This window comes from Pelophylax lessonae, assembly GCF_965119305.1.
Source record: "Pelophylax lessonae genome assembly, chromosome: 1".
Lineage (NCBI taxonomy): Eukaryota > Metazoa > Chordata > Amphibia > Anura > Ranidae > Pelophylax > Pelophylax lessonae.
The window spans coordinates 59,080,164-59,107,908 of NC_138768.1; the positions used below are offsets into that span (position 1 = coordinate 59,080,164).

Here is a 27,745-nt window from a genome sequence, read left to right on the forward strand (position 1 = left end):
AATAAATGTTTTTAGTGGTAATGCACCAGGTCGGTGCGCCCCTCTTTTTGTTATCTTTTCTTCAGTTTGGATCGGATACCCTAGGTCCTGAGGTGGCAGCATAACCTTCAGTCCTACCCATCCAGATTTGTTGGAAACTTGCCTCTTCCTTCCCAACATTGCACTAGAGCGTTGGAGAATTGTACTCTATCCAACTTGCTGCAGCTTCTAATGCACACAGTGAGAAGCTCACAGTGTGCAGTGAAATCTGAGTAGGCAATTTCAGTCCAGGGGAGGAGTTGTACCATTGTGCGAGACTGAAGGGAAGGCTGGAGTTCAGCTTTAAACAAATGGAAATTTCCAGGTTGTGTGACGTGTGATTGGTGATGAATCAGCCCCGGAAGCAATGCTCTGAGAAGTGTCATAAAACTACAATTCTGTGGAATCACAAAGCCGCTGCAGGATTTCCTTATTCAGCCCGGTGACTAATACAGAACAGAAAGGAGCAAAGCAACGCTGCACATACTGACCGCGGCCACATAAGATGTGGTGAGCCAGCGCACAGCGAGACTTCTACATCAGCCTGCAGTCATGAGTGCGGGAAACGCTTAACCCCTTCATAATCAAAAGCGTTTTACCAACAAGAGCAAAAATATTGATCGGAAGACTATCACCCCGCCGAATAACGTGTGTGTGGGTCAATAAAGGTTGATTATCTACTGATGATCGTTATTTTAGGACATCTCTGCATAGGGGAACATTGTCCTGGACAGTGATGAGCTCAGATGTATCGGACACAAGTCTGAACCTGCCAGAGCTATCCCGCCAGGAAGCTGTCAATGCCAATAGCCGAACATAGACAGCAGAGGCATTCCCCACTCTGCGAAGGATGGGTATATGTGCAGCTGCCAGGGTGTGGAATGCCTCTGCAGCCCTTGACCACCTCAGCCAGCCATGTGTGTGTGTGAGATGTCACCACTCGACACGTTTCTCTGTAATGTCTTCATTGGGAGCCTGGCTTTGTGTTCGACCTAGAAATAAAGGTAGATTATCTATAGAGGATGGTTGTTTCAGGACTTCTCTATCATTGGTGCATTTCCGCACAGGGGACAACTAGCCAATAGCCGAACATAGACAGCAGAGGCATTCCCCACTCTGCGAAGGGTGTGTATATGTGCAGCTGCCGGGGTGTGGAATGCCTCTGCAGCCCTTGACCACCTCATCCAGCCATGTGTGTGTGAGATGTCACCGCTTGACACGTTTCTCTGTAATGTCTTCATCAGGAGCCTGGCTTTGTGTTCGAACTAGAAATAAACATAGATTATCTATAGAGGATGGTTGTTTCAGGACATTACCATTGGTGCATTTCCGCACAGGGGACAACTGGCCAATAGCCAAACATAGGCAGCGGAGGTATTCCCCACCCTGCGAAGGGTATGTATATGTGCAGCTGTTGGGTGGGGAATGCCTCGGCTGCCTATGTTTGGCTATCAGACTATACAGCTTCCTGGCAGGATAGCTCTGGTGGGTTCGGATTTGTTTCTGAACACACATGAGCTTATCACTGTCCAAGACAGTTGTCCCCTATGCAGAAATGCATCAATGATAGAGAAGTCCTGAAACAACCATCCTCTATAGATTATCTACCTTTATTTCTAGTTTGAACACAAAGCCAGGCTCCTGATGAAGACATTACAGAGAAACGCGTCAAGTGGTGATGTCATTCACACACACACACATGGCTGGATGAGGGGGGTCATAGGCAGCGGAGGCATACCCTACTCCACAGCTGCACATTTTAATGTCTTTTGTATATGTGTGGCTGAGGGGCGGGAAATGTATCTGCTGCCTATGATTGGCTGTCAGCTTTGACAGCTTCCATGCAGGTTCAGACTTGTGTCCAAACACACCTGAGCTCACCACTAAAGGGACATTTATACGTGCAAACCGTCAAGCGATGACATCATCACAGACATGGCTGAATGAGGAGGTCATACTCCACAGCTGCACATATAAACGCCCTTTGTATATGTATGGCTGAGGGGTGGGAAATGTATCCGCTGCTTATGATTGGCTGTTAACTTTGACAGCTTCCCGACAGGACTGATCAGGTGAGTTTAGACTTAAAGTGGAGTTCCTGCCTATTTTGCAACTTTAGTGATTCTTGGAGTGCTCGCTATGCTGATCAACAATTGGGCATTTTCAATTTTTTTGGGGGGTCCCTTACCTTTTTGATTGTACTTCCTCCTCCTCCTCCCTCTGTGGCCGCGGCCACCGACATCACTCCCGCCTTTGCATTGCATCCTGGGAGCTGTTTGTCATCACTCCCAGGAGGCTGGAATCAGGAAGAACTCCCTGGAACCAGGAAGAAGCACACAGCAGATTACACTGCGGCTTCAGATGCCCACATCCAAGATGGCCGCGTCCAGACAGCGTTTTTAAAAGTAAGATTTTGACTAAAATCCAATACTGTACACCTTGTAAGTATGAGAATAGCGGTTCTGTAAAGGGCGATGGATTAGTATTATAGGGGTATTTTTAGTTAAAAAAAAGGTATTTGAGGCCGGAACTCCGCTTTAAACTTGAAAACAAAGCCAGGGTGCTGATGAAGACATTACAAAGAAACGTGTCAAGTGGTGACATCACAGGCACAGGTGGCTGGATGAGGAGATCATAGGTAGCAGAGGCATTCCCCACTCCGAAGTTGCATGTATAAAACGACCTTTGTATATGTGTGTCTGAGGGGGTTCGAAATGTATCTGCTGCCTGATTGGCTGTTAGCTTTAGCAGCTTCCATGGGGGACAGCTCGGGTGGTTGGGGGGGGGGGGGGAATGGTGTTCAAAAACAAAGCTAGGCTCCTGATGAAGTCAGAAAGCAGCATCATGTCATCACATGGGGGGGGAGAGAATGGTGTTCAAAAACAAAGCTAGGCTCCTGATGAAGGCAGAAAGCAGCATCACGTCATCACATGGGGGGGGGGGGAGAATGGTGTTCAAAAACAAAGCTAGGCTCCTGATGAAGGCAGAAAGCAGCATCACGTCATCACATGGGGGGGGGGGGGGAGAATGGTGTTCAAAAACAAAGCTAGGCTCCTGATGAAGGCAGAAAGCAGCATCACTTCATCACATTGGGGGGGGGGGAGAATGGTGTTCAAAAACAAAGCTAGGCTCCTTATGAAGGCAGAAAGCAGCATCACGTCATCACATGGGGGGGGAGAATGGTGTTCAAAAACAAAGCTAGACTCCTGATGAAGGCAGAAAGCAGCATCACTTCATCACATGGGGGGGAGGGGGGGGACTCCCTGCAGCATTCTCCCTGGTCTCACAGGAACAGGATGGAATGTGATTGGATCAAACGAGGAGGAGGCATTGGATTGGTGGGTCTGCCATGGACAGCTCTAGAAATAGGGCGAGTATTGCTACTGGATCTTCTTTTTTAAAAGAAGCTGGAGACTGATTTTTTTTATTTTTTTTCCTCCTTTGCCCGAGCTTAAATTTTGAGTTTCAAAAGGTGGATTCTGGGCCAAACACAAATTTCGCTACTATGAAAAGTCAAAAGCTATGCACCTGCGTCTGCGTGGTGTTTCTGAAAGCACCTTTTAGAAGTAAAAAAGGATTCATACAGCTCAGGGACTATACAAATGCTTTGTAGTGGGGACACCAAGCAGCCATTACACACAATGCAGCTTGCCTCTGCATCCTTATTCCAGAGCAATGGAATCATTGAGAGACGGAAGCCAGCTGAGATGTTTTCTTCGGAGTTTCCATTCGCAACAAATTTACATTGTAACATCCAGACTTTATAGGCACCTAATGTTACAAATACATTTTTTTTTTTTTTTGGAAGGCTCCATAGAGCGCTGGCAATGACTCACTGTTCATCCAACCCCCAGAAGATAACGATCGTGTTATGGAGGATAACCAGCTCTGATAACGTGTACGAGGCGTTGGAAGTGTGGGAATCTCAATGCCAATTACTAATCAGAAAAACAAGGGATGACATTAGTTGCTGTGATTCACCCATCTTGCTAATATCACCTCTCCATCAAGGCGCCTTCACATCACCAGAGCTTAGCATAGCAGTGACTGTTTACTGGCCCCAGGGCACTCAGCTCGGGGCCCCGTACTGTGTAACCGAGATCACAACAGAGGGAACGTGGAAAGTCAGAGGGAACATGGAAAGTCAGCGATGTAACAGGTCACATGGATTGTTCCATTGCTGAGCACTGCAACCCTAGAGCTGCACATTATACTGCAACAAAAGCAATGGACAGGAATTTCTGGCGGTTTTTTCAGCAAACAAACCAAAAAAATTCCACTCTTTACAACTCCCAACGAACGCTCTTTTCCAAGGACGGTTGCTCTTTTTAAAAGAATCTTATTGTAGAGGGTTCCTGCACGACTGTTTATCTTTTAAAAGGCAAGTCTCCTAAAAATGGAGATTGTAGGTCAGAGGTCTCCAAACTGTGGCCTAGGGGTTGGAATACGGCCCTTTGCTTGGTTTTTTCCAGCCCTTGTGGTACTATTTCATTACTGACACCAATGAAGGGGCACAAATCCTACCAATGACACCAACGAAGGGGCATCATTTCTCTAAATGACAACAATGAAGGGGCATCGTTTCTCTAAATGACACCAATGAAGGGGCATAGTTTCTCTAAATGACACCAATGAAGGGGCATGAAGGGGCATGGTTTCTCTAAATTACACCAATGAAGGGGCACAGTTTTTCTAAATGACACTAATGAAGGGGCATAGTTTCTCTAAATGACACCAACAATGTGGCATTATTTACTCTGATGCTGGGACATTTTCTACTCCCAATGGCCACAGTCTGGGCCCGCTAAAGTCTGAAAGGCAATAAAATGGCCCTTTGTTACTCTCAATAAAACCAAACATGTGGTGAAATTCTTCACAGTGACATAAGCAACTGGGCACAATTCCTACCAATGACAGCAATGATGAGGCCCTGTTCCTCCCAATGACTCCAACAATGGGGCCCATTGGGTTTCTCCTAATGACTCCAACAATGGGGCCCATTGGGTTTCTCCTAATGACTCCAACAATGGGGCCCATTGGGTTTCTCCTAATAACTCCAACAATGGGGCCCATTGGGTTTCTCCTAATAACTCCAACAATGGGGCCCATTGGGTTTCTCCTAATGACTCCAACAATGGGGCCCATTGGGATTCTCCTAATGACTCCAACAATGGGGCCCAATGACACAAATGATGTGGCTCAATTCCTACCAGACACCAACGATGTGACACAATTCCTCTGACACCAAAGATGGGGCATTATTTACTCCAACTGATGCTGGGACATTTTCTACTCCCGATGGCCACAGTCTGGCCCTCCTAAAGTCTGAAGGACAACAAACTGACCTTTTATTTGGAAAGTCTGGAGACCCCTGTTGTAGGTGGACCTTCACCCTGGCTTCTAATGCCTAAAGGGTTGGACGTGTTCAAATGTTCTTCTAAGCCCAAATGGTCGCCTGCAGCAGAGGCATGCAATGAAGCCAGATGTATACAAAAGGCAGGTGTACATTTTTTATTACCTAATTTTAAACTGGGATTCTGCCATTATACGTCCTTCCTGTTCTACAGTGGCTTCACCCATTCCTCTACCTCATTTATAGAGGAGAAGCGTTACGCGTAGTCACCCTTGGACATCAGCATTGGAAACCTGTAGAGATGGTAGCGTTAGACGGACAGCCTACAACATATATATTTATTTTGCGCATAATTCCACTTTAGTAAATAGGATCAGCAGAAAGAGCGGGGGGGGGGGGCCCCATATACCCAGCGGGTGTGCAGACTGGGGAATTCATCACAGAGATCTCACCAGTAGACTTCCCGAGAGCTAGAAGAAACGTTCCCGTTGGGTTAACTATCCGGTATCTACCAAGAAGTGAATATAATGGTAAATGTTTGAACCTGGTGATTGGCTGCTCAGGCCAGAGTGCTGGCATATAGGGGAGGCTATGTGCTCCCCGATACCCTCCTCCATTGTGGACAAAGGGGAATGGAGAATGGACTGACAGGAAGAACAGGAATGATGAGGGCTAAGCTGTAATTAACCATTACAGGATTTCCATTTTACTTGCATGGGTGGTACATGCTGAAACACATTCTCATGCCTGGGAACATCACGAGCCTGAGACTGCACAATGGGGAAGAGATGTACGCCGATTTATAGGGCTACCCAGAACATTGTGTTTATCATTGAGGAGATCAGCGCCTCCATCCGAGCCTAGACATTCACTAGATTGTCAAAAGTATTGGGACACCTGCCTTTACACGCACAAACATTTAATGGCATCCCAGTCTTTGGGTCTTTTCACACGGGCTTTCCGCCCAGCAGACTCCACTTTGCTCAGCGGGGGATCGATCCGCTGATCCCCGCTGAGCAGACCGATGACAGGTCCATCTCCCCTCACTGTCCAGAGATGGACCCGTAAAAGCTCTCCTCTATGGGAGATCGGATGAAATCAGACCGCTTGTCCATTTTCATCCGATCCTCCAGACAGATGGAAAACAAAGTTTCCATCAGTCTGGATTTCACAGACCGGATCGGACTGGATAGCAGCGGGTGTCAACAAAGATGTCACCGCTGACATCCGTTGCCCCATAAAGGTAAACGGGGCGTCTGATCAGGTCCGCCTAAAAAACTGGCAGGCGGACCTGATTGGAAAGCCTGTGTGATAGGGCTGCACGATATTTGGAAAAAAAAGTACATTGCGATATTCATTTTTCAACGATATATATCGCGATATTTAACTAGGTGGAATGCAGAAGACACTGACAGTGTGGAAGGCAGAGTCAGGACTCGCAGTGGTGGTAGGAGGTAGAAGAACACAGCCCAACATGACATCCGTCCCACACGTTCAGTCTGCCGCCCTGCCGCTAGTTCTCTTGACCGAGCGGTGAGCGTGGCACAGCGAACTAATCACGTGAGTAGCGGCACAGGGAACCAATCAGGTGTGCAGACACGCGTGATTGGTTAGCTGTGCAGCTGCTCACGGCGCGCTGCTCACCGCTGAATGTGTGGGACGGATGTGCAATCGCTGTCCTCCTCCTTCCCCCCCCCCCCCCCGAGTCCCGACTTCTCCCTGCCTCCCTAATATCGCCCGCAGAACGATAGTCAATATCATATCGACTATCGTTCAGCCCTACTGTGTGAAAAGGGCCTTAGTTCGAAATTCAATAATCGAGTTGGCCCACCCTCTGCAGCTATAACAGCATTAGCTCTTCTGGGAAGGCTGTCCTCAAGGTTTAGGAGTGTCTATGGGAATGTTTGACCATTCTTCCAGAAGCGCATTTGTAAGGTCAGGCATTGATGTTGGACAATGAGGCCTGGCTTGCAGGCTCCCCTCTAATTCAACCCAAAGGTGTTCTATCGGGTTGAGGTCAGGACTCTGTGCAGGCCAGTCAAGTTCCTCCACCCCAAACTCGCTCATTCATGTCTTTATGGACCTTCCTTTGTGCACTGGTGCACAGTCATGTTGGAACAGGAAATTGTCCAAAATGTCTTGGTATGCTGACACCTTAACCACTTTACCACCGGAGGATTTTGCTGTCTTCCGTCCAGGCCACTTTTTGCGATTCGGCGCTGTGCGACTTCAACTGACAACTGTGCGGTCATGCGACGCCGTACCCAAACGAAATTTACGTCCTTTTTTTCCCCACAAACAGAGCTTTCTTTTGGTGGTATTTGATCACCTGTGCGATTTTTACTTTTTGCGCTATAAACAAAAAAAGAGCGTTTATTTTGAAAAAATAACAATATTTTTAACATTTTTTTTATATGAAATTCCCCCCAAAAAAGATGTAAAAACCAATTTTTTTTAAAATTTTTGGCCAATTTGTTTTATGCTACATATGTTTGGTAAAAAAAAAAAATCGCAATAAGCGTATTTTGATTGGTTTGCGCAAAAGTTATTGCGTTTACTAACAAAGGGAAAGATTTCTGTCATTTTTGGTGGTTTTTTTTTAACGCGTAATGGCGGCGATCTGCGATTTTTTTTTTGCGGGACTGCGACATTGCGGCGGACAGATCGGACCCTTGACTGACATTTTTGACACTTTTGGGGGTACCAGTGACATTACTGCAGTAATCAGTGCTATAAATATGCACTGTTACTGTAAAAATGACACTGGCAGGGAAGGGGTTAATTTTATTGGAGAGGGAGGGGTTAATGTATGCCTGGTGCTTACTGACGTGTAGGGGGGGAGGTGACTGAGTGAGTCATGGACAGATCGGATGTCCAGCTATGCTGAACACTCCAATCTGTCACTCCCTGTCACTATGGAGATCCGCCCGCTGTGTTTACACACAGCGGGCGGATCTCCAGACTCGATCCCCGACGATCGGGTAAGAGCAGCGGCGATCGCCGCTGCTCCTCCCCTGGCCCGACTCCCGCTGTGAATGAAAACAGCGGGAGCGAGCCTCCGGCGGCGCGCAAGCGCCGCCCAGAAGGGGGGAGTGTCCAACGACGTTAATACTACGTCGCTGGACGATAACGAACCACTCTGCCGCAGTAGTATTACTGTGAGCGGTTGTAGAGTGGTTAAGAGTGTACCTCAGTGGAACTAAGGGGCCAAACCCAACCCCTGAAAAACAATCTCACACCATAAACCCCCCTCCAGCAAATGATTTGGACCAGTGCACAAAGCAAGGTCCATAAAGACATGGATGAGCGAGTTTGGGGTGGAGGAACTTTACTGGCCTGCACAGAGTCCTGACCTGCAAGCAAGGCCTTCTCTTCCACATCATTGCCTGACCTCACAAATGCACTTCTGGAAGAATGGTCAAACATTCCCATAGACACACTCCTAAACCTTGTGGACAGCCTTCCCAGAAGAGTTGAAGCTGTTATAGCTGCAAAGGGTGGGCCAACTCAATAGAGAACCCTACATACTAAGACTGGGATGCCATTAAAGTTAATGAGCATGTAAAGGCAGGCGTCCCAATACTTTTGCTAATATAGTGTAGATGGGGGTCGCCAGCTCTTGCCGCATACACACCCAATCTACATGTGCACATGGCTTGGCGTGGCATAGCATAGAGTCTTGAGGAAGGGGGGTCTCAACTTACGATCCTGTACACAGGCCCACTGCATTCAGAAAACCCCCCTGGGTTCTATATGTCCCTCAATCATGACCGCAGGTAAATTCTGTCTTTGATCACAAGAGTGATTCCTATATAAAGCACCTCACCCTTTTTTTCTTTTATCTTGCAGCCTGCCACAAAGTATTGGGGGGACCTGTGCCGCAGTGGCGAGAGGTTTATAATAACGCCGTGCTATTGGTATCGCCGTTTGCTTCCCAGCACCCCTCATTTCGGCAGTTCGTAACTGCGGCTGTGCAGTGGTTTGGAATGTTCACACAACACAAAATGCTCCCAAGTGTATTTTAAATGGTTAAAAATAGCAGCGTAGGCGTACTTCCTGGTTGACGGCAGAGAAAATGAGGGCGTAGTCACTAAGGGGTTAAAGTATTAGTCAACCTTTGATCTTGAAAGAAAAATAAAAAATAAATTGCGTGTACGGATACGTCACTGGGAATTCTCCATACATACAGATTACTTAGATCCTCTTCGGTTCTTCCTCCAGAGGCCGTATGGTTGTGAATTAACCACTTCAGCCCCGGAAGGTTTTACCCCCTTAATGACCAGGCCATTGTTTGAGATTCGGCACTGCGTTACTTTAACAGACAATTGCACGATCATGCGACTCTGTACCCAAAAAAAAAAAAACGATGTCCATTTTTTCCCACAAATAGAGAATTCTTTTAGTGACATTTGATCACCTGTGCAATTTTTATTTTTTCCGCTATAAACAAAAAAAGAGCGACAATTCTGAAAAAAAAAAAAAAAAATAATAATATTTTTTACTTTCTGCTATTTCCCAATAAAAAAAAAAAAAAATAATGTAAAAATCTAATCTAATTTTTTCATAATTTTTAGGCCAATTTGTATTCTGCGACATATTTTTGGTAAAAAAAAAAAAAAAAAATCCCAATAAGCGTATTTTGATTGGTTTGCGCAAAAGTTATCACGTCTACAAACTAGGGAAAAGATTTATGTCGTTTCTATTTTATTTTTTTTTTTTTTAACTAGTAATGACGGCGATCAGCGGTTTTTAGCGGGGCTGCGACATTGCAGCGGACAGATCGGACCCCAACTGACATTTTTGACACTTTTGTGGGGACCAGTGACATTACTCCGGTAATCAGTGCTAAAAGAAATATGCAGTTACTGTGCTAATGACACTGGCAGGGAAGGGGTTAACACCAGAGGCGATCAAAGGGTTCAATTTATGCCTAGGGTGTTTTTTCTAACTGCGAGGGGGATGGGCTTATGGAATGAACACAGAGACCTGTGTTCCTAAATAGGAGGAACACAGGATCCTTGTGTTGATTGCTGACAGAACACCGGTCTGCTGTGTTTATAATGGCAGAATGCTGTTCTGTTTTACCGGGGAGTGATTGATCACGGGTGCCTGTCGGCAATTGCAGCCGCCGGCCCTGCAGATCAGCTTCCCCTCTCGTGCGTATGGGTACGGATTTTTGAGCAGCCCAGCCACCCTGCCTGTGGCAGGTGGTCGGCAAAAGGTTAAAGTGCATCTCTAAGAACAACTTTTGGACAGAAATGGGAGGGGCTTTATTGCTGTCTGTGTCCCCAGGGGGAGGGGGAGATACACCCCTCGAAGGCCTGTTACACACGATACTCCTGTTTGAGCATCTCCTTTTTCAGCCGTAAATTTATCTTATTAAAATACGCGCATTTTCGCAGATATGCATTCGTGAAAATTCTCGTCTTATCGCGCAAATTTATTCTCGCGTTTTTGCAAAATATGCAAATTAGCATTTTTCAGATCACAGTATGATCGTGTGCGTTCATTGTGCGCACATTAGGCGTAAATTACTGTCCAAAAATACAGATTTTTCTATTTTGTTATAACTGTAGAATTCACGGGCCTGTGTGCACAGGCATATTACAATGAATGGGCTGTATTTTAGCTCATAAAAAAAAAAAGCTGTACTGAGCATTTTTAAGCTGCAGTGTGCAAGAGGCCTTATTGTACCGGTGACCAGCGCCATCAAAATATAATAAAAAAATAAAAATAATAAAAATATAAAAAAATAAAAATAATAAAAATAATAAAAATATAAAAAAATAAAAAAAATAAAAATATAAAAAAATAAAAAAAGGAGGGGAGAGAAAATAGAAAATTTGACATTTGTCCCCAGAACAAGAGGGAAAGGACATTTTTCAGTGGCGACATTCACTTTCTCCCCTCTCACTTTGGGAGATTTCCTCTAATTTCCTGTTGCGTCTATGTGACAGGAAGTAAAAGGAATTTTCCCCAATAGTACAGGCAACAACAAAATAGGTAGGGATAACCTGGCCATACATTGATCAAAGCTGTAAACAGTGTGTGGCCGTGGCCATGCCCCCCCCCCCCCAATACACTGACATTGTTGCATACAATGCAGGACCAGCAGCCACTACAGGTGCTGCATTGTATATGATGACTCCCTGGGCCCGCCCACATCCTGGGGCTGGAGGAGGAGCAAAGGAAGATACCCAGCTACCATGGCACTGAGGAATCAGGAAGGTAAGCATTCCTCTGCAATATCCATCCCCCAAACTAAGGGTCCATACACACCAGATGCCAAGGGACTGCTAAACCGGCACGGTTTAGGAGATATTTGCACTGCATGCAGCCGCTGACGCTAGCGGCGCATGCACTCTGAAGGTCCGGCGGACCTTCAGAGTTCCTTGCTGGGAAGTTGCCAGAAAGTTAATTCCCCGCGCGCATGCGCGGGATGACGACATCGCAGCTCCGGCCACTCACAGCGCCGGAGCCGCCGAACCCGGAAGAGACGCCGAGGGATCATGTCAGCTCCCACAGCGGTGTCCGGGGGTCCGTGTCAGGGCTTCGTTCTAAGGTAAGTTTTTCCTAATGAGCTAGTATGCGATGCATACTCGCTCATTATGCCTTTGTCTTGCAGTTTTTTTTTTACTATACTACCGCTTTAAATAAAAAAAAAAATGAACAGGGAGATCTGCCAAGATTGGGGTATCGGGGCTGACTGCAGTGCACACCAGCTGATGAACATACCCGAATATACCCGGGGAAAGGGGGGGGTGCTGGGCGATGACCAATAATAGTATTTGTTTCAGCGGACTGGAGTTCAGCTTTAAGGGCCAGTTCAAACCACATGCAGTCCAGTGCGGTTTTCTCTGCATTAACAAAGGAAAGGATATTAGGGTATATGGTTTTCAATGGCATAGTTCACACCAGTGCGGCCAGTTCCAGTGCGTTCCATTCGCAGAAAAAAAGTCAAACACACTGCATTTTTTCTGCACTGAACTGTACTGGAATGCGGTAAAACACATCAAAAATGCATCAGAACACACCTAAACACACAAAAAATGAACTGGAACACACGTCCTTATTTAAAGTGAAGAAGAAAAAGGAGGGGGGGGGGAATACACTGGAACGCATCAAAAATGCACTGGAATGCATCAAAAAACGAACAAGCAGAAAAGCATCCAGAACACATCCGGACTGCGTTTCTATGGTGTGAACTGGTCCTAAATATGTGCCTTGTGTGAATCTGAAAGTAACAAAATACTACTAATAAGATTCTCATATTCATACTGAAACTACTAAAGCAAAACACCTTTGTGAGAAACCTCAGATGAAACATTTTCAGAATGCATACAAATAAATCAGCGATCGTTAGTGATGGGGGCGACATCGAGCTGCTTCAGCTAGTGAGAAAGTGACTCATTAAAGCCATTTTTGGGGTGAATGGGTAGGGGTACAATGTGCCCCATACTCATTCACATAGGGCATCTGTGGGGCCCCCTTGTTACAGGGGGCGTCCAGATTCCGATAGGCCCCCCTGCCCACAGACCCCCACAACCACCGCCCAGGGTTGTCGGGAAGAGGCCCTTGTCCTCATCAACATGGGGACAATGTGCTTTTGGGTGGGGGGGGGGTGCAGAGAGAGTGCTCCAAAGCACCCCATCCACCCATGTTGAGGGTGTGTGGCCTGGTATGGTCCAGGAGGGAGTTGGGCTGCATGTTTGTCCCTTCCCCTTTTCTCACCTGCCAGGCTGCATGCTCAGATAAGGGTCTGGTATGGATTCTGGGGGGGGGGACCCCACGCCGTTTTTTTTTTTTGCATGGGGTTCCCCTCAAAATCTATACCAGACCCTAAGGGCCTGGTATGGAACCTGGGGGGGGACCCCCACGCCATTTTTTTCCATTTTGGCATGAAGTTCCCCCTAAAGATCCTCAGAGCGCAAGTCACACCACAAGTCGGATCATCCTGATTAGACTTGGATGCGACTTCCATTCAAATCAATGGGCTTAAAGCCGTATCAAAGACGGCTCATAGGCAACCATTGATTTTGAACAGAGGCAGAAAAACGCTGCTAAAAGCGAACGTGGCTAAACGCCAATGGACAAAGCTACTAAAAGCACATTTTTACAGCTGCTTTTTCCTGGCGTTGGTAGTGGCTCTGCAGCTCGTTTTTTCTAACGCCCCGTGTGCTTGAGGCCTTAATGTTGAGTGAACGATTGTACATAGAACACCACTTGGTTGTATTGCATTCATATCTGTTCAAGAATGTTCACTTTATGGACCTGAACACTCAGTTTTGTTTTATATGAGGGTTGACATGAGTGGAAAATATTAGTTAATCAGCTGGGACAATCCATTCTTGGCCAAATACTTTATCTAACAACACTCAGCCAGGAGACACTGGAGGGCCTACAGACTCCCTATGGAACCTGATCCAACCATTCATCATCGATCCAACCATTCATCATCGATCCAACCATTCATCATCGATCCAACCATTCATCATCCAGTTAGGTGAATGTTCTCCTATGGCTGATGCTACCCTGAAGATCTCAGTAAGTTATGTAGTTAGCACTTGCAGAACTGTGACTTGGGTTCACTTCCCCTCAGGGACACTAACTGTATGTTCTTCACAAGTTTGTGTGGATTTCTCCTGGGCGTTTCCTCCCCAGTATTCTGTAGGTTAACTAAAGTCAACCACGAAAGCAGAACTACGACGATTGAGGTCTCCTCTAGGGCAATGGTCTTCAACTCCGGTCCTCAGGGCCCATTAACAGGCCAGATTTGCAAGAGAACTAAATTACATCACAGGTGATCTCATTTGCTGCTCAGTGATTGCAGTATTCTAGTCTGCATCTCCCCAAGGTAACACGTAAAATCTGGCCTGTTAGTGGGCCCCGAGGACCGGAGTTGAGGACCACTGCTCTAGGGCAGGGACTGATATGGCGTTTTGTTTTTTTTTTAACTCTGTACAGCACTATGGTATATGTCAGTGAAATATTAAAGCGGTTGTAAACCCTATAAAAAAAAAAAAACCTGCAAGACAAAGGCATAATGAGCTAATATGCATCGCATACTAGCCCATTATGTTTAACTTACCTTAAAACGAAGCCCCGACACGGACCCCCGGACATCGATGCGGGCGCTGCCATGATCCCTCGTCGTCTCTTCCGGGTTCGGCGGCTCCGGTGCGCTGATTGGCCGGAAGAGACGGCTCCAGCGCGCTGATTGGCCGGAGCCGCGATGACGTCACTCCCGCGCATGCGCGCGGGAGTGATTTTTCCGGCAAGCTCCCGGCAACTTAATTGAAGGTCCCCCCGGACCTTCAGAGCGCATGCGCCGCTCGCGCGAGCGGCTGCATGCACTGTAAATATCTCCTAAACCGTGCGGGTTTAGGAGATATTATTTGTACCTACAGGTAAGCCTTATTATAGGCTTACCTGTAGGTAAAAGTGTCAAAAAGCGGGATACAACCGCTTTAACCACTTGCAGATTTACTGCAGCAGGCTGGTTCGGCTGCTCGAAACATATGGGTACGTCAGTCGCGCGAGTGGTGCTAGGTTGCAAGCGCGCCGCCGGCGCAGTCCTGCCCCAACTAGGCAGTGGGGATGCCAATCCATGGAAGCGGCGGCCGCAATGGCCGCTGAACACCTGCGATCGCTCCCCGCTGAGAGAAAAGAAGGACGGTCAGCTGTTGTAAACACAGCAGACCGTTCTTCTCTCTGAAAAGATCACAGAGAGCCTGTGACCCTTCTATATAGGATCACAGGTCTCTATGGTCATTTCACAAGCCCATCCCCCATACAGTTATAAAAACACCCCCTAGGCTCCCATTTAACTCTTTGATCGCCACTGTGTTAACCCCTTCCCTGCCAGTGTCATTATTACAGTAACAGTGCATATTTTTAGCACTGATTACTGTAGTAATGTCACTGGTCCCCCCAAAAGTGTCAAAAATGTCAGTTAGGGGTCTGATCTGTCTGCCACAATGTCGCAGTCCCGCTAAAAATCACAGATCGCCGCCATTACTAGTAAAATAAATAAAAGTGACATAAATCTTTCCCCTAGTTTGTAGACGCGATAACTTTTGTGCAAACCAATCAAAACACGCTTATTGGGATTTTTTTTTTACCAAAAATACGTAGCAGAATACAATTTGGCCTAAAAGGCTGAAAAATGTTGATTTAAATTTTTTTTTTTTTTTGGGAATATTATATAGCAGAATGTGAAAAATATTGTTTTGTTTTGTTTTTTTCAGAATTGTTGCTCTTTTTTTTTTTTTTTTTTTTTTTTTTTGGCGCTATAAACAAAAATCGCACAGGTGATCAAACCCCACCAAAAGAAAGCTCTGATCGTGTGGAAAATAAGGACATTGATTTTATTTCAGTACAGCGTCGCACGACCGCGCAATTTTCCTGTTTAAAGTAACGCAGTGCCGAATCTCAAACAATGGCCTGGTCATTAAGGGGGCAAATCCTTTCCGGTCCAGAACTGGTTAATCAATGCAACTAACTGAATAATTCTGAATGCAGAGCTAGCTTGGCTCCAACATCCTTAGGGCCTGTTCACACAGGTGGTTGAGCCACAGTTCTACCTCCCCCCACCAAACAGATAGCAAACCTGCTCCCCTTAGCAACAGGATGCAGAAAATGTATTCCTTACCTTTGGAATATCCAGATGATTTTTTTTTGATTCTTTCATGAACCTATAGATTACCTATATTTTTTCACAGATGATCTACAGTACCTGGCTGTTGGGTATACGGGCGGTTTATCCGCTGCTGGGTCCTTATGACTGCGTCTCTGTCCCTCTCTTGGGACCTGCTGGTGTACACCTACAAGGGGTCTTTGATCATGCATATCCATCCGGCAGTAGCGATCTCTAAGGCCCCATTCACACGGGCTTTCTGATCCGATCCGCCTGTCAGTTTTTCAGGCGGATCGGATGCTCCATGCACCCCTATGGAGCAGCGGGTTTCAGCGGAGACAGTTCCTTTAGGGTTGCACCACAACTGTGCGCAATGCATGCGATTTCGGCGTGGCAGTACGGCAATTATGGGGTAAAGCAGGCAGTAAGGAGATGACACATTGCCTCCTCACTGCCTGTCAACACCTCTGAAAAGCAATCTGAGTGTAAATCAGCTTTTCAGAGGAGCAACACTCACTTGTGAAGGAGAGGAGACCTTACGGTGAAATACGACTGCAAGTACAAGAAAGGACACCCATGTACACAATCTCTTGGGATCATCATAAACGCTCCCCCCCCCCTCCCCCCCATTCACAAGTTTTCTTGCATAACTCTGAAGTGCAGCAAAACTAAAGCCCCGTACACACGTACCGATTGTCGGCCGTAAATATTCAGCCAACGTCCGATCAGCCGATTGTAGGCTTGTTAGTATGATGTTTCCGACAACCGACTGCGACTTTTCGGCCGAACAAAATCTGGTGTGCATGCTATAAAATTTTTGTTGACCAACACCAGAACGGCAGATTGTTCCTCAGTCAGTACAGATTTCGGCCGACAAAAGCCAGATGAGCAAGACTGGGCATGCTCAGAGAAGAAAAAACACACGGAAAGTTAACCATCACATGACATCACTTCTGAAGTTGGTTGTTGTTGGCCGACAAAATTCGTGTGCAGTCTTGAGCACTTTTCAACCGACAGGACAGCACCGGACAAAAGACGGTCAATCGTTCAGCCGACAATCGGTGCGTGTGTACGGGGCTTAAGGCTCCATGCACACTTGAACATCAAAGTTGCATGACAAGTCGCACCCCATTCTTCTCAATGGCACCTGTTCCAATTGGTGCAACTTAGGATGGCCTTAAGGCCCGTACACACGTACCGATCGTCGGCATACAAACGTCGGTGGACGAAGGATCTGCCGATTGTATGCGTGTTAGTATGGTGCCTCCGACAGATGTCTGCGCACAATCCGCGGACAAAAGTCTTTCTTGCAAACATGAAAATTTTTGTATGCCGACACCAGAACGGACGATTGTTCGCCTGTCAGTACAGAATTCGGCCGACAGACCGCAGATTTGCAAGACTGGGCATGCTCAGAAAATAGAAAACACAGGGAAAGTTAACCATTACATGACATCACTTCTGCAGTCGGCGGACAAAATTCTTGTGCTGTCCTTGTGCTGTCTTTGCACTTTTCAGCAGACACCGACATCCCGGGGAGAAAAGAGGAACATTTGTATGCCGACCATCGGTACGTGTGTACGGGGCTTTAGACATAGCAAATTCTTTTCTGCAACAACAGACAGTGTTGATGGGGGAATCTCTTCCGACGAGCAAATTTGTTCTTTCGCGAGGGGGGGGGGGGGGGTGATGGAAGCCGTCTCCAACACAAGTGATCATTGCTAGTGGATATACCAGCCGCTAGCGATAATTGCATCTAAAATCTGGCAGGCAGGTTGTCTTGAAGTTGATTGATTGACCTGGGTACATTCTGCCCAGCCTTTTAAAATCGCCATGACTTCGAAAAGGTGCCTGCACTACTTTGGTGCGACTTTGATCCACATATTGTAAAGTCAGATCAAAATCGCGCCAAAAGTTGCATCAAAGTTACACTCCAAAGTCCAATCATGCATCTTTGCAGACGCACTAATGTGATATTCTCAATGGGCACGTCCACACTTGAGTGTTGCGTCACCTATCGCGTGAAGCTCAGGAAAGTACATGAGCGCCTTTGTGCGTTTTTTTCCCTCATAGATTAAAAAGGAGAGCTTGAAAACAGCGTGCGTTTTTCTGGTGCTCCCTTTTAAAGTTCTATGAAAACAAAAATGCACAATTCTGCTCGTTTGTTACAAGTCAAGCGTCCAAAAGTGAATAATAAAGCCACTAAACCACCTGCCTAAGCGCACACCTAGGGAATGGAGGCAAAAGTCGCCTCAATCTACACATTAGCAGCCTATACGCTATATACGCTATATCTAATAAGGCCAACGTCAACATTCGTCGCATTAGGGGCCACGGTGATGGCACAGGCTAATAGATGACAAAATTAGAATGCTGTCATGGTGGTGACAGGTCCTCTTAGGGAAATGAAAAGCCTGCATATCGCACGTTCTCACACATGTCGCAGATGCACAGCGCTCCACCCTCCTCCCCACGCATAATTAGCACACCCTTACCACACTGACACTTTCCTGGATAATAAACACTCCATCCACACCTAAACTGCCAACTAATCCCTTCCAAAGCACAACGACTGAACACAACAAAGCGAACGCCGGTTTTATTATAGATAAAAATTATAAAATAGAAGTAGATGGCATACAATCGCATCTTTTCTCTTGCAATTCCCCATTCTTAGTATTCACGGTCACTTCTAATCACTCTTGTCTCACAATTGTGGCGCAGTCTGAGGAGTAGCGCCTCTTCAAAGCCTCTGCTTTACCACCCTCTGAACAGCGATCCCCCATGGATCGCTGTTCAGAGGGTGGTAAACATTGCCACTTGTCTGCAAGAGACCTTAGTGAATAGGGTGAAGCTGTTTACACTATGAATACCCAAAAGATAAAAAAAATAAAAGTTTTTTTTGCACATTATTGGATGATTGAAGTGAACACAGCTTTATTATACTGGCTAAGTTTCCTGTTTGCAAAGTGAATGTCCAGTAACCTTAGCCAGTATAGTAAACAGTCCCCAGTCTGTTAGTAAATCCACCTCACTGTGTGCCCATTTCATTCACACAGCGACACCTGAACTGACTACAGCTGCAGATAAATGTCATTTCTAGCAACATAGTATCACTTCTCCCAAAGATCGCTCTAGATTCAATCAGAGAAGAGATCAGCATTGATGGGTTTAGCCAAGAAGCAGAAACGGCACACAGGCCTGAAATATGTCACCAAAAGTTATGCAAGTCACTGCCAGATACCTCAACGTACTATAAAATACAAAGGCCTAGTAAAACACACCCAGGTCTCCCTAGAAATACCCCAGCTACAGGAACCAAGGCAGGGAAGCCAACACAAATGGGACACGATCCCCCGGATAACTTCCCAGAACTCCTACAGACAGCCCAACGCCAACCCTCCCCATCCCTTCTATGGCTTCAGAACCACCAAGACACTGATAGTCCTCTCTTACAGACAGCCCAACGCCAACCCTACCCATGCCTTCTATGGCTTCAGAACCACCAAGACACTGATAGTCCTCTCTTACAGACAGCCCAACGCCAACCCTCCCCATCCCTTCTATGGCTTCAGAACCACCAAGACACTGATAGTCCTCTCTTACAGACAGCCCAACGCCAACCCTACCCATGCCTTCTATGGCTTCAGAACCACCAAGACACTGATATTCCTCTCCTACACACGGCCCAACGCCAACACTCCCCATGCCTTCTATGGCTTCAGAACCACCAAGACACTGATATTCCCCTTATAAAGACAGCCCAACGCCAACCCTCCCCATGCCTTCTATGGCTACAGAACCACTCAGACACGGATGTTCCTCTCCTACAGCCTAATGCCAACTCTCCCCCCCCCATGCCTCCTATGGCTACCGCACCACCAAGGCACTAATAGTCCTCTTCTACAGACAGCCCAACCCCAACCCTCCCCATGCCTCCTATGGCTACAGAACCACTCAGACACTGATATTCCTCTCCTACAGCCTAATGCTAACCCTCCTAATGCCTCCTATGGCTACAGAACCACCCAGACACTCTGATAGTCCTCTCCTACAGACGGCCCAACACTCTCCATGCCTACAGAACCCCTCAGACACTGATATTCCTCTCCTACAGCCTAATGCCAACCCTCCCATGCCTCCTATGGCTACCGCACCATCCAGACACCGATAGTCCTCTTCTACAGACAGCCCAATGCCAACCCTCCCCATGCATTCTATGGCTACCGCACCACCAAGACACTCTGATAGTCCTCTCCTACAGACGGCCCAACCCTCCCCATGCCTCCCATGGCTACATAAATCCCTCAGACACTGATATTCCTCTCCTACAGCCTAATGCTAACCCTCCCCATGCCTCCTATGGCTACTGCACCACCCAGACACTAACACTTTTCCACTGCAAATACCGGCTTGGCCCTGCTTGGCCCTGCTTGGCCCGGTTTGCTTTTCCACTGCTGGTACCGCATGGTACGGTGTTGGAACGGTTCGGTACGGTATGGTTTGCTTTTCCACTATAGTACTAAAGTTAAGTGGGTGGAATAACAACGGGTGGGTGGGATTCTCTGACCAATCAGTGGCTAGTAGTGACTGCATGCAAAGGATTGTGGGATATGGTACCAGGTATGGTACCTCTTGGAACCACAATCGAGGTGGTACTGTTTTTGAGAACCGTACCGTTTGGTTCCATGCAGTGGAAAAGCGCCGCCGTACCGAACCAAACCGTTCCTACACCGTACCATGCGGTACCAGCAGTGGAAAAGCACAAAAGCGAGCTGAACCGTTCGGTTCCATGCAGTGGAAAAGCACCACAGTACCGTACCGTACCGAACCGTTCCTACACCATACCATGCGGTACCAGAAGTGGAAAAGCACAAAAGCGAGCCGAACCATTCGGTTCCATGCAGACAGCCCAACCCTCCCCATGCCTCCCATGGCTACAGAACCAGACACTGATATTCCTCTCCTACAGCCTAATGCTAACCCTCCCCATACCTCCTATGGCTACCGCACCACCAAGACACTAAAAGTCCTCTTCTACAGACAGCCCAACCCTCCCCATGCCTCCAATGGCTACAGAACCACCCATACACTGATATTCCTCTCCTACAGCCTAATGCTAACCCTCCCCATACCGCCTAGGACTAGCACACCACCCAGACACTCTGATAGTCCTCTCCTACAGACAGCCCAATGCCAACCCTCCCCATGCCGCCTATGGCTACTGCATCACCCAGACACTCTGATGATCCTCTCCTACACACAGCCCAATGCCAACCCTCCCCATGCCTTTTAGACACCCATGTCTCCACCCCTCGCCCCCCAGGTGTCTAAGAAATGCTCAAGTAACCATCTGATGCATGTCCAGATTCAGGCAAAGAAAAAAAGGATTTTTTTTTCTTGCTCTTTGGTTACGGACTTGTAAAGTTTTCTCAGTAAAACAATAAAATGTTCCCCATAGAAACTTTAGACATCTGAATAGCCCCCCAAAAAAATTAAAAAAAAATCAGACATCTGCGGCTCCCAGTAACCTTTAGACATTTATTCCTCACCCTAAATCCTTAAAAGTCTAAAGTTGCCCATAAACGTAGGGGGTTTACCCGTTGCCACATAACGCCCCCCCCCCCCCCAAACAACCTTCAGACATCTACTGTTCCCCCAAAAACCTTTGGACGTGTCCAGTTTCCCATAAACCAAGGGCGTCACCAACTCCCCTAACCTTAGGACACACTATATGCAACTATTCACCAATAACCTTTACCTACCTACTGCTTCACCCTAAAACTTAGGGGGTCACAATCACCCCCCCCCCCACCAATAACCTTCAGACACCTATAATCCTTCCCCCGAAATAACCATTAGCCATCCACCGGCCCCAAAAATAACTCTCAGCCATCCACTGGCCTCCAAAATTACCTTCAGACATTTACTGGTTCCTTAATAACCTTTGGTCATCTATCCCCCCCCCCCCATTATTGTGGGGGGGGGGGGCATTAGCTTCTACATAACCATGGGACACCTACTGGTCCCCCAAATAACCTTTAGACCTTGATTTTTCCCCCTAAAAACCTACAGACATCAAGTGGTACCCCAATAACCTTCAGATGCCTACATTCCCCTGCATAAATGTTGGGAGTCATCAGCTTCCCAATAACCATGGGACATCTACAACCCCCCCCTCCCCCCAAATAACATTCAGACATCTACTGGCCTCCCCATAAATATAAAAGGTCATCAGCTCCTCCTTAACCATGGGACACGCATTGGTCTCCAAATAACCTTCCCATAGCAACCTTTCTCCGCAAAAACCTTCAGACGTGTAGTTACCCCATAAACTTAGCTGGTCACCAGTTCCCCCACAACCATGAGTCATCTACAACTCCCCCGCAATAACCTTCGGAAATCTACTGGTCCCTCCGTAAATGTAGGAGGTCACTGGTCTCTACATAGTCTTCAGACATTACTGGTCCCCCAAACAAACTTCGGACATCTACTGATCCCCCTGTAAATGTAGGAGATCATTAGCTCCTCCCCACCATGGGACACCCATTGGTTCCCCAATTACCATCAGATGCCTGCTGGTCCCCCTATATAAGCCTTGGGTGACTACATTCCCGTCACGTGTGCAAGATCATTAGCATCGCCATAGTCATCAACGTCTACAAATTCCCCCAAGACAATTACAGTCACCTCATAAACATAAGGGGGTCACTAGCATCCCCATAACCATGGGACAAGCTACAGTTCCACCAATAAGCTCCAGACATCCATTGCCCCCCCCCCCAATACCCATGGGATCCCCCACTCCCCTATGGCCTATGAGACATCTAAAACACTCCCTAATAACCTTCAGATAGCTATTGGCCACCTCAATAATCTTGGGGTCTCTCACATCCTTATGACCCAAGGAATATATATAGCTTCCCCCCCCCCCCCAATAACCGTCAGAAGGCTATGGCTCCCCCCAGTAGCCTTCAGCTCCCCTCAATAACCTTTGGACAGCTATGGCTTCCACCAATAACCTTCAGATGTCTTCAGTCCCCCCCATAAATGTAGAGGTTCACCGCTCCCCTATGATCCATAGAAGAGCTATGGCTCTGCCAACAGCTTTTGGACGTCTAAAGCTCCCCCTGATACCTTTCAGATGTCTACAGTACAGTCCCCCATATATTTGGGGGTTCTCCCCTCTGCTATGACCAGTGAGACAACTATGGCCCCCCTGATAACCTTCAGAGAACCATGGCACCCCCTCCCCGCACATGACCTTCAGATGTCTACAATCCCCTCAATAAATGTCAGGGGTCCCCACTCCCCTTTGACCCATAAGATAACTATAGCACCCTTCAATAAAACTTTGGACAGCTATGGCTTCCCCCAATAACCTTAAGATGTCTACGCCCCCCCCTAAATGTAGGGGTCCCCTGCTCTCCTGTGATCATAGGACAACTATGGCTCTTCTGATAACCTTTGGACATCTACGGCTACTCCTAATAACTTTCAGATATCTACAATACCCCCATAAATGTAGGATTACCTACTCTCCTATGAGCCATTGGATCCTATGCCCCCCCCCCAAAAAAAAAAAAAAATTTCAGATGTCTACAATCCCCCCATGACCCATTGGACAGCTATAGTTTCCCCCAATACCCTTCAGATGTCTACGGTCCCCTAATGTAGGGGTCCCCTGCTCCTCAATAAAATCAATAAAAGGACTTCCCAGACAAACTTTGGACATCTACAGCTCCCTTAAAAACATTCAGATGTCTACACTCCATTCAGAGATGTGGGGGTTCGCCGCTCTCCTATGACCCATGGCTCCCCCAATACCCTTAAGAGGTATACAACGGCCCCTAAACCCCCATAAATGTAGGGGTCCCCCACTCTCCTGTGGTCATAGGACAACTGTTGCTCCCCGGATAACCTTCAGACATCTATGGCTGCCCTCAATAAGCCTACATGTCAACAGCCCCCCCCCCCATAAATGTAGGGGGCGCCCGCTCTCCTGTGATCATAGGAAATCTATGGCTCCCCCCCCTAATAATCTACAGACAGCTATGGCTCCCCCTGATGACCTTCAGATGTCTACAGTTCGCAATACCCTGTGATCCATAGAATTGCTATAGCCCCCCCCCCTCCCCACCAACAACCTTTGGATAGCTATGGCTCCCTCCAAAAACCTTAAGATGTCTACAGTCCTCCATAAATGTAGGGGTCCCTTATTTTCCTGTGATCATTGGACAACTATGGCTCCCCCAATAACCTTCCAATATCTATGGCTACCCCCGATAACCTTAAGATGTTAACAGCCCCCCTCATAAATGTAGGGGTCCCCTGCTCTCCTGTGATCAAAGGACACCTAAAGCTACCCCAAAAACCCTCAGACGTGTACAATCCCCCCCATAAATGTTGGGGGTCCCATAGCTCCCCCCAATAACCTTTAGACAGCTTAGATCCCCCAAATCACCTTTAGAAATCTACTGCCTTCCTGTGATCACAGGACACCTATGGCTACCTCCAACAACATTCAGATATCTACAATCCCCCCCATAAATGTAGAGGGTCACATAGCTCCCCCAATAACCTTCAGATGTCTACAGCCCCTCCATAAATGTAGGGGTCTCCCACTCTCCTATGACCCATAGACCATATATACTTCCCCGGTAACCATCAGACAGCTATGGTTCCCCCGCACCCGATAACCTTCACATGTCTACAGGCCCCCCCCCAATAAATGTGAGGTTCCCCTGTTCTCTATGACCCATAGACCATATATATTTCCCAGTAACCTTTGGACAGCTATGGTTCCCCTCCAAATAACCTTCAGATGTCTACAGGCCCACACCTCCCCATAAATGTGGGGGTCCCCCGTTCTCTTATGACCCATAGACCATATATACTTCCCCAGTAACCATCACACAGCTATGGTCCCACCCACCCCATAACCTTCAGATGTCTACAGCCCCCCCATAAATGTCGGGGTCCCCCATTCTCCCATAGACCATATATACAGTATTTGCCCGGTAACCTTTGGACAGCTATGGTTCCCCCCATCCGATAACCTTCAGATGTCTACAGCCCCAAACCCCCTCATAAAAGTGGGGGTCCCCCGTTCTCCTATGACCCATAGGCCATATATACTTCCCTGGTAACCATCGGAAAGCTAGAGTTCCCCCCCCGATAATCTTCAGATAACCATAAAAGTGGGGGGTCCCCCGTTCCCCTATGACTCATAGGCCATATATACTTCCCTGGTAATCATTGGACAGCTATGGTCCCCCCCCCCCACCCGATAACCTTCAGATGTCTACAGCCCCCCAGATGTCTACAGCCCCCCATAAATGTGGGGGTCCCCCATTCTCTCATAGACCGTATATATGTGTCCGGTAACCTTTGAACAGCTATGGTTCCCCCATCCAATAACCTTCAGATGTCTACAGCCCCACCCTCCCCCATAAAATTGGGGGGTCCCCTGTTCTCCTATGACCCATAGACCATATATACTTCCCTGGTAACAATCAGACAGCTATGGTTCCCCCCAATAACCTTAAGATGTCTACAGCCCCACCACCCCCCTCATAAAAGTGGGGGGGTCCCCCGTTCTCCTATGACCCATAGGCTATATATACTTCCCGCGTAACCTTCTGACAGCTATGGTTCCCCCCGATAATCTTCAGATGTCTCTACAGCCCCACCCCCCCCCCCATAAATGTGGGGGTCCCCCGTTCTCCTATGACCCATAGACTATATATACTTCCCCAGTAACCATCACACAGCTATGGTTCCCCCCGATAACCTTCAGATATCTACAGCCCCACCCCCCCCATAAATGTGGGGGTCCCCCGTTCTCCTATGACCCATACACCATATATACTTCCCCCGGTAACCATCGGACAGCTATGGTTCCCCCCGATAACCTTCAGATGTCTACAGCTCCACCCCCCCCATAAATGTGGGGGTCCCCCATTCTCCTATGACCCATAGACCATATATACTTCCCCCGTAACCATCGGACAGCTATGGTTCCCCCCCATAACCTTCAGATGTTTATAGCCCCCCCATAAATGCGGGGGTCCCCCACTCCTCTATGACCCCTGGCTCTCTGAGGACTCCCTCCCCCAGCTCAGAGTGTCAGCTCCTCTGTCCTCTCCCCCTGCTCGTACACTCCATGAGCTGTCACTGAGCTGTCACACCTCCTGTCCCCTCCCTCCCCCGGGTACCTGAAGTAGTAGACATCGCTCTTTCCCGCACTCAGGCCGGACTTCCTAATGACCTCCTCCTTCTTCCAGCCCGGTGGCAGAGCCGGGCACTCCATCCTCCGCTTCTCCATCCAGCAGCAGCGCTCACTGTCCTCCTACACCAGCATGTCCCACTCCTGCCGCCTCTCCCACCGTCACAGCGCCACCTAGCAACGCCGTACCCCTCCGCGCCCCGACCTCCCAGCGGAGGGATACGCGCTCATAGACACAGCCTGGGACAGCCGGTGATGCGGCCAGCTGGTGACGTAATACACCAAAAAGTACGTCACGGTGGGCGGGGTAACAGGCGGTCAGAGAGCTCCCCAGCTGGCTGGAGACCTCAACTTCCGTCAGCCCGGGCAGGCGGTGTCCCCGGGGACAAGTATGGGAGTTGTAGTCCTGTGTCACTGGTGAGGGCGGGGTGTCACAGAGTCCTATACCGGAGCTGTCACCTGACTGTCACCCTATTCCTCTGCGTCACAGAGCAAGACTCTGATCTGCTGTCTGTGGAAGAATCCAGAGGATGGGGGTGACAGACCACTGTTATCATTCAACATTAGGGCTCCTTCACAGTTCCACTGCCCTCTGAAAAGTGATCTGTGCCTGATCGTTTTTCAGAGTGCCAGGCGTCTGGCTGGAAATAATGAAACTTGTGAAGTTCAACACCACCACACCGCAACCCCAAGAATTACACATCCCCAATAACCTTTAGACGTCTACAGTCACCCCATAAATGTGGGGGGGTCACCTGCTCCCCCATAACCATGGGACACCTACAACTCCCCCCAATAACCTTCAGACATCTACAGTCACCCCATAAATGTGGGGGTCACCTGCTCCCCTATAACCATGGGACACCTAAAACTCCCCCCAATAACCTTCAGACATCTACAACTCCCCCCAATAACCTTCAGAATCAGCTGATCCCCCCCAATAACCTTCAGACATCTACAGTCACCCCATAAATGTGGGGGTCACCTGCTCCCCTATAACCATGGGACACCTAAAACTCCCCCCAATAACCTTCAGACATCTACAACTCCCCCCAATAACCTTCAGAATCAGCTGATCCCCCCCAATAACCTTCAGACATCTACAGTCACCCCATAAATGTGGGGGGTCATCTGCTCCCCCATAGCCATTGGACACCTACAACTCCCCCCAATAACCTTCAGATGTCTACAGTCACCCCATAAATCTACAACTCCCCCAAATAACCTTCAGACATCTACAACTCCTCCCAATAGCCTTAAAAATCAACTGGTTCCCCTACTAACCTTTAGACATCTACAGGTCTCCCCAATAACCTTCAGACGTCTACAGTTACCCCATAGATGTAGGGGGATCACCAGCTCCTCCATAACCATGGGACACCTACAACTCCCCCCAATAACCTTCAGACATCTACAGTCACCCCATAAATGTAGGGGATCACCTGCTTCCCCATAACCATGGGACACCTAAAACTCCCCCCAATAACCTTCAGACATCTACTGGTCATCC

General features: G+C 47.8%; 1 protein-coding gene across 1 annotated transcript in view; it reads right to left on the minus strand.

Moving 5' to 3' along the window:
- Positions 1-26,468, minus strand: part of MBD2 (methyl-CpG binding domain protein 2) — a 145,159-nt gene extending 118,691 nt beyond the window's left edge. Inside the window, exon 1 of the mRNA XM_082243451.1 lies at positions 26,225-26,468. Coding sequence (XP_082099577.1) covers positions 26,225-26,334 — 110 coding nt within the window. The 5' untranslated portion in view covers positions 26,335-26,468. The remainder of the gene's footprint in view (positions 1-26,224) is intronic.
- Between the last annotated feature and the right edge of the window lie 1,277 nt (positions 26,469-27,745).